The sequence below is a fragment of the Chionomys nivalis genome, chromosome 13 (genome assembly GCF_950005125.1).
Source record: "Chionomys nivalis chromosome 13, mChiNiv1.1, whole genome shotgun sequence".
In the NCBI taxonomy this organism is placed as follows: domain Eukaryota; kingdom Metazoa; phylum Chordata; class Mammalia; order Rodentia; family Cricetidae; genus Chionomys; species Chionomys nivalis.
The window spans coordinates 64,964,907-64,980,503 of NC_080098.1; the positions used below are offsets into that span (position 1 = coordinate 64,964,907).

At 40.1% G+C, this 15,597-nt stretch overlaps 1 protein-coding gene across 1 annotated transcript in view; it reads right to left on the minus strand.

The window, feature by feature from the left end:
- Positions 1-15,575, minus strand: part of Cenpp (centromere protein P) — a 196,844-nt gene extending 181,269 nt beyond the window's left edge. Inside the window, exons 1-3 of the mRNA XM_057787187.1 lie at positions 15,230-15,575; positions 11,984-12,162; positions 8,184-8,272 (exon numbers count right to left, since the gene is read on the minus strand). Coding sequence (XP_057643170.1) covers positions 8,184-8,272; positions 11,984-12,162; positions 15,230-15,336 — 375 coding nt within the window. The 5' untranslated portion in view covers positions 15,337-15,575. The remainder of the gene's footprint in view (positions 1-8,183; positions 8,273-11,983; positions 12,163-15,229) is intronic.
- Between the last annotated feature and the right edge of the window lie 22 nt (positions 15,576-15,597).

The window sequence follows — 15,597 nt, forward strand, 5'->3', positions numbered from 1 at the left end:
TGTCCATGCCACCCCCTGTCACCTGCATGCAGGGGGCCTAGATTAGTCCTATGCAGGTTCCCCAATTGTCAGTCTGGAGTCAGTGAACTCCCACTAGTTCTGGTCAGCTGTTTCTGTGGGTTTTCCCATCATGGTCTTGACGCCTTTGCCCATATTATCGCTCTTCCCTCTCTCAATGAAGCTTATATTTAAAAAAATTTTTAAGGAAAAAAATAGGGAGTTGGAGCATGGATCAGTGGTTAACAGTACCAAGGTTCTCTGCATCTTCAAGACTCATAACCTCTTTAATGTCAGTTCCAGGAGATCCAACGCCCTCTCTTGGATTCTCTAAGCATCAAATAAGAACATGGTGTACATACACATAAAGTAAAATAGATAAATAAATAAAATCTTTAAAGAGGAATAAAATAGAGTTTGAGGCCAGCCTGGTCTACAAGAGCTAGTTCCAGGACAGGAACCAAAAGCTACGGAGAAACCCTATCTCGAAATATCAAAAAATAAATAAATAAAATAAAAAAAAGAGGAATAAAATATAGAAAGGTTAGGAGAAAACAAAACTCTCAGAAGCCTTTCACTACTGACACAGGCAGGTTACCCTGTCTACACAGTTTGACATTTAGTATCCCTACCCGTGCATCCCTACAAGGTTAAAGATTCTGCTCAGTCAGCATAAAGCTGATTCCAAGCTACCGTTTTCCACTCCTGCCCTGCTGTTGGTACTGTTAACCATGCCACTCCTTCTGATTTGATACATATGGAAAACGACCTTATAAACACCCCTGACTTCAACTTCCTTGCAATCTACCAGGTCATTTTTCTATCCTGGTCCTTTTAACAGCAGGTCTCAACTGACTCTTATGATTTAAGAACTATGAACAGAAATCGTTAAGAAAAGGGCTCTAGAGCCAGGTATAGTAGTAGCTCATACTTGCAACTCAGAAGTCTGAAGCAGGCGGTCTGACACAAGTGAGTGGCCACACTGGATTACACAGTGAGTTCTAAACCAGCCTGAGCAACAATGTAAAAGACCATGATTCAACCTTACCCTTACCACTTTACCACCAAACATTTTTAAAGATAGTAATTTTTCAAACTGTATAAACTTTTAAGGCAGGATTCAGTTTCCCATAGGCAGTAAGGGAAAAGGTGTATGGTCAAACTACAAGCTGATCAAAAAAGCAAGGGTTCAAAGAGAGCATAATTCAATCAATAGCCAGCACGACACAAGACAAGTTTAGAGACCAGCAACAACCAAAGGGTAGGCAACTTGGCAATACTAGTGTTTGTGGCTGCCAGCAGGTCAGCAAGGTTGGCAGCTAACAAAGAAACTTAAAAATGGATAGATATGGGCTTCCATAAATGATCACTATCATTACCGGGCAAATAGCATGTGATCATCTCCAGCTGGGCCAGGGAGGCATTTGCAGAGCTTGCTGCCTCCTGGCCTGCTTGGCCCAAGGACATGTCTAGAGATTGAACAATTTCAACAAAAACTATCTTAGTCTTTGTCTAGTTTCTGTAATAAGTCATGTACGAAACCACCAGACATACAGCTTATAATTTTCCCTTTCTCAGGACACTTCACACTTGGAGGAGTTTCTCTAACTTTTCCTTAATGTCTCATTTTTCATTAATAAATCTGCATTGACTTTGCTTATTCCTCCATCTGCAATTTTATCTATCACTGACATGAGATAAGGAACTTAGACAATGTCTCAGGTTGACTTTTGGTAGTTGTTGATTATTAGTCACCTTAGTTCCTAGATCAAGTCTTTCTGGGCTGAAAGATAACTCTTTGCTTTCAAAAATCTGTACCTTCATGATACACAATATATTAGGATTTCAATGTCTAGATTCAGGTATTCAAATAAGCTGATTACCTTTAAAGCCTGTATCGATGAAATTGTATACTCTTCATTTAAAAAAATTAGTTGTTACTTTTTAGTATTTTTGTTCCAGGGAGAGAAGTTATGAAAACACACTCTACCATCCTTCAAATTTATACTGCAGGGGCTATGGAAGACTGAATCTGTGTGCACATTTGTTCTAACTGTCTGAAAATTCTTCACAAACACTGCAGTGTGGACAACACCTGACAGTCAGCTGGAGGAAATGAATTCTGTGTTACAAACACCTTTGACAAGAGTTGCACCAACTAAAGCAATGCCTGATACTCTCTACAGAGATTTCCCCATCTTTGTTTCTAATAATTTACTAACAGAATTTAAGGGCACTGTGTTGGCTAGTTTTAAGTCAACTTGACAGACACTAACATCATCTGAGAGGAAGGATCCTCAATTAAGAAAATGTCTCCATAGCCAGAACCTGGAAACAACCTAAATGCCCCTCAACTGAAGAATGGATAAGGAAAATGTGGTACATTTACATAATGGAGTACTACACAGCAGAAAAAAAATAACAGCTTGAATTTTGCAAGAAAATGGATGGAGCTAGGAAACATTATTTTGAGTGAGGTAACCCAGACACAGAAAGACAATTATATGTATTCACTCATAGGTGGTTTTTAAACATAAAGAAAACTAGCCTACAAACCACAATCCCAGAGAATTTAGACAACAATGAGGACACTAAGAGAGCCTGACATAGATATAATCTATATGGGAAGTAGAAAAAGACAAAATCTCCTGAGTAAATTGGGAGCATGGGGACCTTGGTGGAGGGCTGAAGGGGGGAGGGAAGAGGCAGAGAGGGGAGCAGAGAAAAATGTAAAGTTCAATAAAAATAAATTTAAAAAAAGGAAAATGCCTCCATAAGAATTTTCTTAATTAATGATTGATGTAGGAGGATCCAGACCATTACGGGTAGTGCCATCCCTCGACTGATAGTCCTGGGTTCTATAAGAAAGCAGGCTGAGCAAGACATGAGGAAAAAGCCAGTAAGCAGCACCCTCCAGGGCTTCTGCAGCAGCTCCTAGCTCCAGGTTCCTACCTTGTTTGAGTTCCTATACTGACATCCGTCTATGATAAACAGTGATGTGGATGTGTAAACCAACCCTTTCCTCCAAGTTGCTTTGGTCATGATGTTTTAGCCCAGCAATAGTAACCCTAACTGGGTCAAGCACTTTGGTTCAAATGCTGTATTAATAATAGTTATTATGCAAAAATAAGTATTAATATGATCAAAATGTGTGATCTATATCTTTTAATTTTCTGACAGCTAAATATCTCCCTCTAGTGGAATGTTTGATTTTAGAAAAAAAAAGAAATCAAACACATTCTGTCTTTACTTTTTTTCTATCAATATCAACAGTAAAAATGTACACAGCAAAAAAAAAAAAAAATTTGCTTTAGTTTGCTTTTCTGTTGCTATGATAAACACCATTCCCAAAAGCAACTTGTGGCAGGGTAAAAATGTATTATCTTACACATTCAGGTCAGTCAGTCACTCAGGGAAATCAGGAAAGGAATTCAAACAGGAACTTAAAGCAGAAACCATGGAGGAATGCTGCTTATTGGGTTGCTCACTAGCTTAGGCTCAGCTAGATATTTTTGTTGCTGTTGTTTTGATTTGTCCTTTTTTTTTTTTTTTTTGAGACAGGGTTTCTCTGTGTAGCCCTTGTTCTAGAACTCACTATGTATATCAATATGGCCTTGAACTCAGATGACTGTCTCTGTCTCCCAAGTGTTGGGATTAAAGGCCTGTGCCACTACTGCCTGCTTCAGCTAGATTTTTTTTTTATACATTTCAGGGATAGTGTCATCTATATCAAGCATCAATCAATACAATCTCCCATAAATATATCCCCAGGCCAATATGATCTCAAAATTCTCTTCCCAGGTGACTCTAGGACAATAAAAACTAACCAGCACAACAGTAAAACCATTTTAGAAGAGATGTACATTTCCTTTGACCTCACAATTCTAATTTTAAAGGGAGTTTCAGGACAGCTAGAGATACCCTGTCTCGGGCAGGGGAGGAAGAACCTTAAAAAAGATTTATTTAAAGTATATGAGTATTTTGTTTGCATGTATATATGTGTACCATATGCATGCCTGGTGCCCTCAGAAGTCATGAGAAGGCATCAGATTCTTTGGAATTGGAGTTCCAGATAGTTGTGAGCCATCGTGTAGGTGAAAGGAACTGAACCCGGGTCCTCTGTAAGAGCAACAAGTGCTTTTAACTGCTTAGCCATCTCTTCAGCCTTGAACCTAGTAAATCTATAAGGAGGACTTCTACAACCTACACAGTGAGTGTGGCAGCACACACCTGGAATTTAAGTGCTTAGGAGGCTGAAGTAGATGAACATGAGTTCAAAGCCAAGCTGAAGAAGGCAAGACCTTACCCCCACCCTCCACACACACCCCAATAAAGAAATTAATTAAAAAAAATCCTCATTACTTCCTTTTGTTCAAATTCTAAGAAACAAAAATATAAAAAGGGCTTTTGTCCAATAACTATTGACAACTCCTATATAAGTGATCCCCAAGGCCCCGTTAGTTCCACAGCTATCTGCAGTTCTTTCTCATCTTACTCGCCAGTGTTCCTTTAAAAGTCATAAATTTTAAAAGGTCCAGAGAGAAAATGGGTGCTCTCAAGAGAGCCAAGGAAAGCACGCTTTTCTACAGCACATTGTTAGCAAAAAGCTAAGTAGTCATCAAAATGCCTATATAATTTTAAATATGAACAATACCGTCTCTTTGGAGACTGAATTGCAGTATTCAGTCTCTCAAAGAATTTCAACAGTTCCTCTCATATTTTTCTGTATCCTTAAAGTACGTAAGGCAAAAACCATTAGCTGTGCCTAATGCTTTCTTGCCCTGAATTTTCAATGGCCAACGGTGACAAAAATACACAACTTAACACTGTGATTTGAGTTATCTCTTGTGGCCAGTCCCACTAATGACAACATAATTAATCTTTGGACACAACACATCCTGAAAAGTACAGCTCCACTTAACTCCTTGTTTAGATCAAACTTGGAATAGTCTGTGTTCAATTGGATTTGTGAACAAACTTTTCAAAACAAGCTTTGTTTTGTTCACAGCAAAACTTCTCTCCCAGAAAACCATGAAGTATCTGTGAAAGACATATGATATAATGTCCTGCAAACCTGCACCAGAGGGATAGCAAGAAACCTCCACAAACCATGAAACCCTGATGGGTTATACCTGGCCTTGCTCTGGAGTTTTCACACAGCCTCTAGACCTTCCTTTACAAATACCTTTCGTTGCCCAATTGTGATTCTTGACTGAGAGTTTCCCATGGATATAAAGTCTATGTAAAACTTGGTTTAAAGGAAACCTAGAAAACCATGGTACCTCATGAATCAGGTATTTGCACGTGGCATTGTATTGTCAGAAGCTTCTATCAGTTTGTTTTGAGATATGAGAATCTACTAGCTAAAGTGTAAATATAGAAAAAAATAAAGATGCTGAGAGGAAAAGGGAAGGAGCTTCAGTTCACCGAGACTGAGCTCCTTGCAGCCACAGAGACTAAGTTCATTCTCATGTGCTTCTGAGTCTTCATTTCTCAGACCCATGTGAACTCACACATCCACGCTGAAATACACATGACAAAGACATAAGCATCTGTAACAGAAAATGCCAACAAGACCTTAAGGTCAACAACAGGATATCAGAGTCAATTACCAGACATGTCTGCATACTAGACTACAGAAGTCCTTAAGAGAAGAAGCTGAACATGGTTTGATACCACCAAATTGCCACAGGCTAGTCTGCACCTATAAATGGACACCACCATGCAGGAAAACAGATGGTATAGTACCAATCTGAGGTGAGAAACAACATTGGCCAAAAACAAAGAAAATTCAGTTGGTCAGACTATATAACTATTTACAATGGGAAAAACCTAAGAGTTCCTAGGTCACACAAAGGAAAACATGGGGCCTTAAAACAGGCTGTTCAAACTGGATGAAACAATGAATTTGGGCTCATGCTCCAGTCCAGTCTTTTTTTTTTTTTTTTTTTTTTGGTTTTTCGAGACAAGGTTTCTCTGTGGTTTTGGAGCCTGTCCTGGAACTAGCTCTTGTAGACCAGGCTGGTCTCGAACTCACAGAGATCCGCCTGCCTCTGCCTCCCGAGTGCTGGGATTAAAGGCGTGCGCCACCACTGCCCGGCGTCCAGTCCAGTCTTTAACAGAGATCTTCATGTAGTATTGCCTCAGTGACCCTGTAGTGCCCTATGGTTGGTGTTCATTTGAGAACAGTATAACTTACATAAGATCACTCATCAAGCCAGGTAGTGGTGGCACACGCCTTTAATCCCAGCACTTGGGAAGCTGAGGCAGGCGGATCTCTGTGAGTTCGAGGCCAGCCTGGTCTACAAGAGCTAGTTCCAGGACACACACCAAAGCTACAGAGAAACCCTGTCTCAAAAAAGATCACTCATCAAGTATGCCTTAACATGTGAAAATGTTAACTGTTATGAGTCAAAGTTCTCAGAAAGAAGCGACGCCTTCAAGATGAAACCTTTTGCAAGACTGACTGATTAGAGCTTTGATGATTGTAGAGATTTTGGAATGTTTCAAGTCCAGAGCCAAATTACAATTTGTCTTGGGCTACTTTTAGTCCCCCAAATAGCTACTCCTTTCCCTCCTCTGTGACTAACATATAAAAACTATTTAGAACCTATTAACTTTTCATAGACCACTAGCTTCCACCAACCTAGCAGGATAAGAACGTCACCAGAGAGCATCTTAGGCCTATAGTAGAGATCTCCCCACTTTACTGTATCTCATTTGAGATGACAATTACATTTTTGAATTAACGAATGTATTTTGTTCAGCTGGTATTTGAACACCACACTGTGTTTTCTTGGTCACACTGGTAATACCGAAGGGTGGTACTGAAGTGAGTGATTGTTGGGAGCTCTGTCATCAGATATTCCACAACCCATCCTTAGCCTGCCCCAGGCTAGTATCAGCAAGTGACAGTAACAGCCCAGAGAAGAAAAAGCTCAAAGCCTACAAATCTGAACCTCATGCTTGAATTGTTTTTATTATATGGCTCTCTGACATGTACACACAGGGTACTAACAGAGTCACTGACATCTGACCCAGTTTTAAAAAAAAAAAAAAAAAAAGACACAATTTGAGGCTTGTTTCATGGCTGAGGATACCAGCTAGAATAAGGAATCTTGGCACCCGAGACTGAATGCTTGAGTACAGCTTGTCTACAGAACTTGAGGTGACCACAGTCTGTCCACACTTCATCCACCTGATATGAGACCAAGGCAGCCTTTCTATCCTTCCTGCTCTGTTCTTTGTAAAAATTTCTTATAAACCCAGATGGCAAAACCAAATGGTTGAAACTTCTGCTATCAAAGCATGTGTCCTGCTAGGCTGGTTCTCAAATTTATGACTAGATTTGACTCTTTTCAGAGGCAGCCTCTGGCTGTTGAGCCTGTTCTGCTTTAGCTGTTCTATTCCTGCCCACGGGGTTACAAATGACCATTCTGTCTACTGTATTACCTTGAAGTCTAAGCCAAAGGCATGTCTTCCTGTGTCTGTTGGCAGTCCAAAATAACCTGCAGGACCTTTCAACATGGCTGTGACCCCAAAATGATGGCCACTTGAGAGACCCTACACAAGAACACCCAACTGGGCTGCTCCCACAATCCTGACACATAGAAAAGGTATAAGATAGTATTTTTTGTTGTTTCAAATAACTGTTAGGAAATTTATTACACAAAAATAATTAAAAGATAATAGTTTCCCCATCAGCTAACTGCTGGCAGCATGCAAAACTGATTCCATGACCTCAGAGACTTCCATTGGGAGCCTAAAACCATTTCCTACCAGGCTTAAAATGAAGCACATATAGGCTCAGCACCAATTCCATCAGTTGAGAGGGTGTTGTAGAGTATTTGTACAACGTGAAGAAGTATTGTTTGCTGTATTACATGTGAGCCACACATGTAAAAGAATGTAGATCAAAAGATATGGATTAATTTAAGTTGTAAGAATTTATAAGCCTAAACTAAGGCCAATCTCTTAAGTCTTAAATCTCTGTGTTGCTTTTTGTGAGTTAGTGGTCCAAAAAAAATCTGTCTACAAAACTCTAAAAAATTTTTTATGATACAAATGTGCTATAAAGGAACCCTGGCTTATACACTCTTTCTCATCTCAACCACAGTAGTGACTTAAGTATGGGAACTGCTTCTCATAGGAAAAAAAAATCTGCTACCACAATATGCTCAAGTTACCTCAATTTGCAGAACCTGAAACTCCAGTTGAAATGTAACCACGCTGCAATTTCCTGATAATCTGTGTCTCTGTAGAACTTCCTTTGTATCTGTTAATTAGAAAATTAAATATTTTATTTAAAAGAATACTTTTCTTCAAATACTTATTTACATGACTATCTACTTGCAAGTAGATTTATAAAGGTATACATTAGCAGTCAATTTAAAAAAATCTGGAAGGTCTGGGGCTGGAGCAATGGCTCAGTGGTAAAGATCACTGCCCGTTCTTCCAGAGGACCCAGGTTCGGACGCAGGTTCAATTCCCAACACCCACATGGCAGCTAACAACTGACTGTAACTCCAGTGTCTGACACCCTCACAGACATACAAGCAGGCAAAAACACCAACACACATAAAACAAAGAAATTTTTTAAAAATATGTATGATCATGTCAAAGAAATTGGTCTTATAAATAGAATTACAGAAAATGTATACTTTCAAGTTCTCAAGTCTATCTATGGTTAAGGTAAGTAACAGACCACATATACATACACATACACACACACACTGTATAACCCTAAATAAGTCTGAATCATGTTAACTGTCATATGTTTTATTTTCATTTTTTTATTTATTTACTTGGTTTTATTTTGAGACAGGGTATCTCTATATAGTCCTTGCTATACTGGAACTCACTATGTAAACCATGTTGGCCTCAAACTCAGAGACTGGCCTGTCTCTGCCTCCAGAATACTGGGATTAAAGGCATGTACCACCACACCCAGCCTTTATTTAAATTTTTTTCATATTTATTCACATGTGTATGTGTGTCTATGTGTGTGCGAGTGTGTGTGATGCATGTAGAGGTCAGAGGACAACTTGAGGGATCAGTTCTCTTCTTCCACTATGTGGGTTCCAATGTGTAAACTCTGGTCATTATTAGGCTGGGTGTTAGGGCCTTTATCTGCTGAGTTGTCCATCTTGCCTATATGAATTTTTTTCAATATTATCTTCTTGTTTGTGGATTTATTTTGACATTACTGTGATCACCACAATTATACCAGAGTAATACTAGCTGTTTTTTCCTACAGTTTCCAAACGAGCTCAATACCATTATAATCATATATGGAGCATTATGGCTGGCCTCTGGTTCCTGACATACACCCGACTCTAGTATTACGACACAGAAGGTACTTTCCCAGCCAGGAGGAATTTATTTTTGTCCTAACCCATTAATATGTCCATCTTTCTAACTCACATTTCAAAGATTCAATTGGCATTTTCCAAAACTCAGAACTATAAACTGCACTCTACAATTCTAGATATTCATGCCTCTTTTACTTTGGTTTCATGGTCCTTTACATTACCATAGCTAAAAACAGTAACAAATCTGTGTGTTTACTTTTCTTACTCCTCAAATGTCCACTAAAGGTGTGCATGATGTTGCACACCTTTAATCCCAGCACTAGAGAAGCAGAGGCATGAGGATTGCTGTGTTCCAGACTAGCCAGGGCTACATAAAGAGATACCATCTTTAAACAAACAAATGAAAACAAAACAAAAACCCAAACCAAATAATAATAACAAAAATCCCACTAAAATGTGTTGTGGAATATTTAACGAGGCAAAGATGTGCTACATTTGTTTCTGCTGTGGAATATTACTTTAATTGTGTAAAAGTGTTACATTTGTTTCTGCTGCATTTGTTTAATTATGAAAAGATGTGTTGTTGTTTCACCTTGCTAAGGCACCTGACTGGTCTAATAAAAAGCTAAATGCTAATAGCTAGGCAGAAGAGGGATAGGCAAAGTTGGCAGGCAGAACTAATAAATAGGAGAATGAGAGAACAAGGGGAAAAAAGAGGGAGATGCTCAGGGCCAGCCAGCCAGGCAGTGGCCACCAGCTAAACAGAGTATACAGAAAGAAAAGGTAAGAAGCCCCAAGGCAAAATGCAGATGAAGAGAAACAGGTTAATTTAAGTTAAAAGAGCTAGCTAGAAACAAGCCTAAGCTAGGTCAAGCATTCAAAACTAATAAATCTCCATGTCATGATTTGGAGCTAGTTGGTGGCACCAAAGAAAAAACCTAGTACAAAAATGAGTTCAAATGGTATGTTTGAAATATCACAAGTTTAAATGCTTAAAATGCAATACTCTTAACACCTCTATCATTTTTACATGTGTTTATTCATGTACCGAACACCCAAGTCAAGATGTCCCAATTTTATAGTACCTTGAAGGTTTCCCTTATCTTCTAACACAGACTATTTCTTTTTTCTTTCTTTTTGTAGCTCTGGCTGTCCTCGCTCTGTAAACTAGACTGACCTCGAACTCAGAGATCCAACTCTCTCTCTGGAGTTCCAGGACAGACTCCAAAGCTACAGAGAAACCCTGTCTTGAACCATCTCCCACACCCTTTGCCAAAAAAAACCAAAAAAAAACCCCAAAACAAAAACAATCCCCATAATTCACAGAGTATAATACTGAAGAAAATCCAGGTGATTTTGGGCTTTGTTCCAAAAAAAAAAAAAAAAAAAGGACCAGCCATGTTATATGGTGGCACCAAGCTTTGTGGGAAGTAGAAAAAGAGAAGATCTACTGAGTAAATTGGGAGCATGGGGACCTTGGGAGAGGGTTGGAGGGGAGGAGAGAGTCAGGGAAGGGAGCAGAGAAAAATGTAGAGCTCAATAAAAGTAAATAAAAAAAAATTAAAAATAGGGGGCCCAGTTTTGATACCTGGAACCCACATGGTAGAAGGAAAGACCAACTCTTTAAATTCAGTTTGTCCTCTGAATTTGACACAAGTCATGTGTGCTCACACATACACACATAAATATATAAATATAATTTTTAAAAAGTAATAAAAAGTCAAAATGTGGTAAAAGATGAATCTTGAATGTAATCTTAGAAATAACATAGATCACTTTAATTTGCAAATGAGATGCTTAGGGCCACATAAATACTGTGATTTTAGTCTAAATTTTGCTTTTTTCATTATGAAAGTATACAATACATATATGAATTATATATAAACACATTATAATAAACTTTAAATGCTTTTTAAATTTGAATAGGCCAATTTTTTTTCATTGCAGTAATAAACTTTATCTTTCTAGAAAATTGGGAATACATGGGAATACAAGGGAAAAAAAATCTATATGCTGCCACCCAAAGAAAAATAAACAATTAAAAAATTCTAAAATTTTATCCTAGCCTCTTTCCTTTGAATATTTATTCCCCAAAATGCATTTATACCACATCTTATTTTAATATATGTGTATCATGCCTTTGTGTAATGTAGAAACCAGCATGTCACTTAATAGAATTATTAAAAGAAAAAGGTACTGTAGGCTAGAAAGCTTTCTTTTAGTGAAAATCATCTGAAATAATTAGCTTCAGATTGAGCCATTTGTTAAATATGGAATGAATTCACAGCAAATTCACCCTCCCAACGATACTTTAATTTCAGTATTTTTTAAATGTGAACAGTTTTTTTTTTTTTTAAAGTAAAGAGTAAGAATAGGGCTAGGGGTTTGGTCAGCTGGTAGGGCTTTTGCCTTATAAGCATTAGGACCTACATTAGATCCTTGGAATATATGAGGGGAAAAAAGGAGGAAGAGATCTGCAAGGGGAGCCATCGAGCCTGGGGAGTGTTACGCAGACGCTAGAAGACAGGCTTTGCCTCAACAAGGTGGAAAGAGAAGAGACCCCCGAAAACTGTCCTCTGCTCTCCACAAGCACACTGTGACATGTGTACCCCGCCCCAACGTACACTCAAAATAAATTTTAAAAATCACATCCAGGTTAAAAAAATAATACTTACCCATTTCTGTCACTTCAGTGTTTGTAATGTCCTCAATCTTGGAATAATTTTTTATATTGATGCCAGTAAGTTTACTTAGAAAAGAAAGTTCAGATTTTAAATGTCCAAGCTGGCTTTTCAGGTCTTTCAAGGATTCCCATCCCTCAGAATTTGACTGGGGAAATTTTTGAAATGATTTCCTGAAAAGCAAATATCAGAAATAGTTACTTGGCGACTACTGAGTGTTTTACTTAGTATACAAATGTCCTCTAGGTTCTATCCCTAGTACTGAAGGTGGGGCTTAGAGACATGGCTCAGAGGCTAAGAACACTGGCGGTTCTTCCAGAGGACCCAATTATGGCGGCTTACAAGTCTAATTCTAGTTCTAGGGGCTATGATGCCCTGTTCTGGTCTCTAGTGAGCACTAGGCACACAGAGTACATAGACATACATGCAGTCAGAGAACAGGACTTTCTGAAGCTTTTTGATCTTAGAGACTTTCAAGTAAAATGGTATGAAAAAAATCAACTCTACTAATCGACTCTACTCAGAGACAGACGGGGGTGGGGGGGAGAACATTTCAGAAATTCATGAAAATGGATATAACTGGAAATCATGTGAAATGAAATAAGCCAAAAGGATGAATACTATTTGTTTTCTCTCACCCAGATTTAAAATTCTCGTTCTCCGCCTCACCGTGTGTGTGTGTGTGTGTGTGTGTGTGTGTGTGTGTGTGTGTGCGCGCGCGCGCAAGAGAACCAGTTTTGGGGGATGCCGAAACAGAATGGATGGGAGCAAAAAATAACAGCATATATGTAAAAAGATGCCATGATGAAATCAACTACTTTGTATGCTAACTAAAAAAAATTTAAAGAAAAGGAATATAGCCGGGCGGTGGTGGCGCACGCCTTTAATCCCAGCACTCGGGAGGCAGAGGCAGGTGGATCTCTGTGAGTTCGAGACCAGCCTGGTCTACAAGAGCTAGTTCCAGGACAGGCTCCAAAACCACAGAGAAACCCTGTCTCGAAAAACCAAAAAAAAAAAAAAAAAAAAAAAAGAAAAGGAATATACCTCATCATTTCTAGTCAATGTAGCAGTGGAAGCAATTAGGCAAAAGAAATTTTAGCATGAGAAAATCTGAAGCATAGGAGGAGGCAATTACTAAATCAAGATCACCCAGCCAATAGCAAAGTCAGGATCTGAAGGTATGCAATCTTGGAATCAGTGTGGGCACATGGATATAACTAAACAACTTTATTCCAGCTGCCAATCCTTTCAACCATTAAGATCATTTTAAAAGCAAGATTGGCAAGATGGCTTTGTAGGTAAAAGTACTTGTTGCCCAAGTCTGACACAGAAGTTTTATCCCCATTGGAAGGAGAGAAATGACACTTCAAAGTGTCTGTTCTATACGCTGTCCTCCACATATATTGCCACAACATACACACACCATCACTCACACACGATACACATGCAATAATCATTTTAAAGATTAAGTAGCTTGGTACACAGGCCTCAACCTTCCTTCACCATAGTGAGAAAAATATCACATTAAATGCACACACTTTGGACTGACATTTACTATTTTCCTGATCTAAATTCTAATTTTCAGCTCTATTACTGAGGATTCTACAAAAACAATCTACTGTGTTATATCGACATCTTGTGGTGAGTAAAGAAACTATTTTCCCCTATGGTAAGACAGACACAGTGATTCTCAATTTTGTTTGTTTGAGACAGGGTTTTCCGTTTAACAGTCCCGCTGGCCTGGAACTCACTCTTCAACCAGGGTGGCCTCAAACTCAGAAATCCGCCCGCCTCTGCCTCCCAAGAGCTAGGACTAAAGGTGTGCACCACCACCCAGCTTTCGTTTCTCAGACTTTTAAGTGTGTATACAAAGAGTATAGGGCCAGGCTGTCTTGATAAAATACAAATTCTAATTTGGTAAGTGGGGATGGAGTCAGTCTGGTGGTCTCGTCAACTCATAGCTTCCAATATGTGGGTCACACCTGAATCAGTAGCAAGTGTCTCACATGGTTGCTTGTGGAAGAGGATACACATAGACCAGGGCACAATTCTTTTTCTTTCATCAGTTACAACTTTCTCTCGTTTTCTTTTTTTTTGGTTTTTCGAGACAGGGTTTCTCTGTGGTTTTGAAGCCTGTCCTGGAACTAGCTCTTGTAGACCAGGCTGATCTCGAACTCACAGAGATCCGCCTGCCTCTGCCTCCCAAGTGCTGGGATCAAAGGCGTGCGCCACCACCGCCCGGCTCGTTTTATTTTCTTTAAGACTTCTCCACAAATTCCTGCACTCCAAGGTTCTTTTCAACACAGGAAAATCCCATTCTCTGCAAGTGTACCAAATTATACCTAATAAAATAAAGGTAGTTTGTTTTCAGGTTTAGGATACTTAATCACTGTTAATTCCAGGCTTTCTTCTTTCTTCTCTTTGAATTGAAGAAAATGCTTGGACTTTGGATTTTCCTATTTAACTCTCTGGCCCTCACGTTCACTACCTTTAAACAGGGGTTAACAGTATCACCTAATCAGAGGATCATCACACTTTCCAATTTATTTCACCTAAGCTGTTTTTCAGACATTTCTGTCATTAACTATACCACCACCCACCCACCCCATCCCCACCACCAGTCCCGTGTCTGATTCTTGTCCATACTAGGCTGCCCTGCAACAGGGCTATATACCCCCAACCCTTAGGTTATTAGCATAATACAAAATGATCAAGACACTTTACTATAGTTAGATGACCCACAAGAACAAATCCACGAAACCAGAGTTAAGGGATGCCAACTAGAGCAAAGCTTGGCGGTTCAGGTAACAACCCGACCGCTGGGAGTGGGGGGCTGAAGGAGGATCATGAGCTTGAAGTTGAGCGAATTTCCGACCTACAGAGTAAGAATATCTGCAAAACTACAAAAAAATAGCCCAACTAAATACTGTTTCCCGAAGACGAGATTTCTTAAAGGAAGACTTTCCTACTGATTGTCATCAACCGGGCAAAACTAACCCTTAAGAAAACTATTTTCTGCTGATTACAATCAAGCCATGAACTCCAAACGCAGGGCTCACACTCTGAGGTCACTGTCCTCACGGAATCGATACTGACTCAAGCTGCCATTTCGGGAGGTCTCCCACTACACTGTTCAGGCCCCGGCGTGCAGGCAGTCGGAGCCCCGAGCTGTCAGGAGGTTGCCAAGTCTGCCGGAGGCTACGACGCCTGGGCCCGAGGTGGGGGACAGGAGCCACGTACCCGGCTCCGGACGTCTTCTCCCAGGGCTCTGGCAGCATGGTGCACTCCCGTTGCAGCGCCGCGACCTCTGCCTCCAGGGCGCGCAGTTGGCGGGTCTCAGAGTCCATGGCACCCGGAGCGCAGCACGGCAGGGGAAGCTGCGCCCCACAACTCAGTCAGGGCGCCTCACTCGCCGGGAGCTTCAAGCCGCGCGCGCACTCTAGGAGCGGACCATTCGCGAGCTCGCGGGGGAGAGGCTGCTTGGCGACGCGTATCCGCCCCACCCTCAACCTCCGTTTTAGGTCCTGGCGTCCCTCAGAAGGAGGCGCCTGGTGGCTAGACACTCCCGACGCTTCGGGGAGGTGGTTCGTTCCGAAGCGAACGTCGAA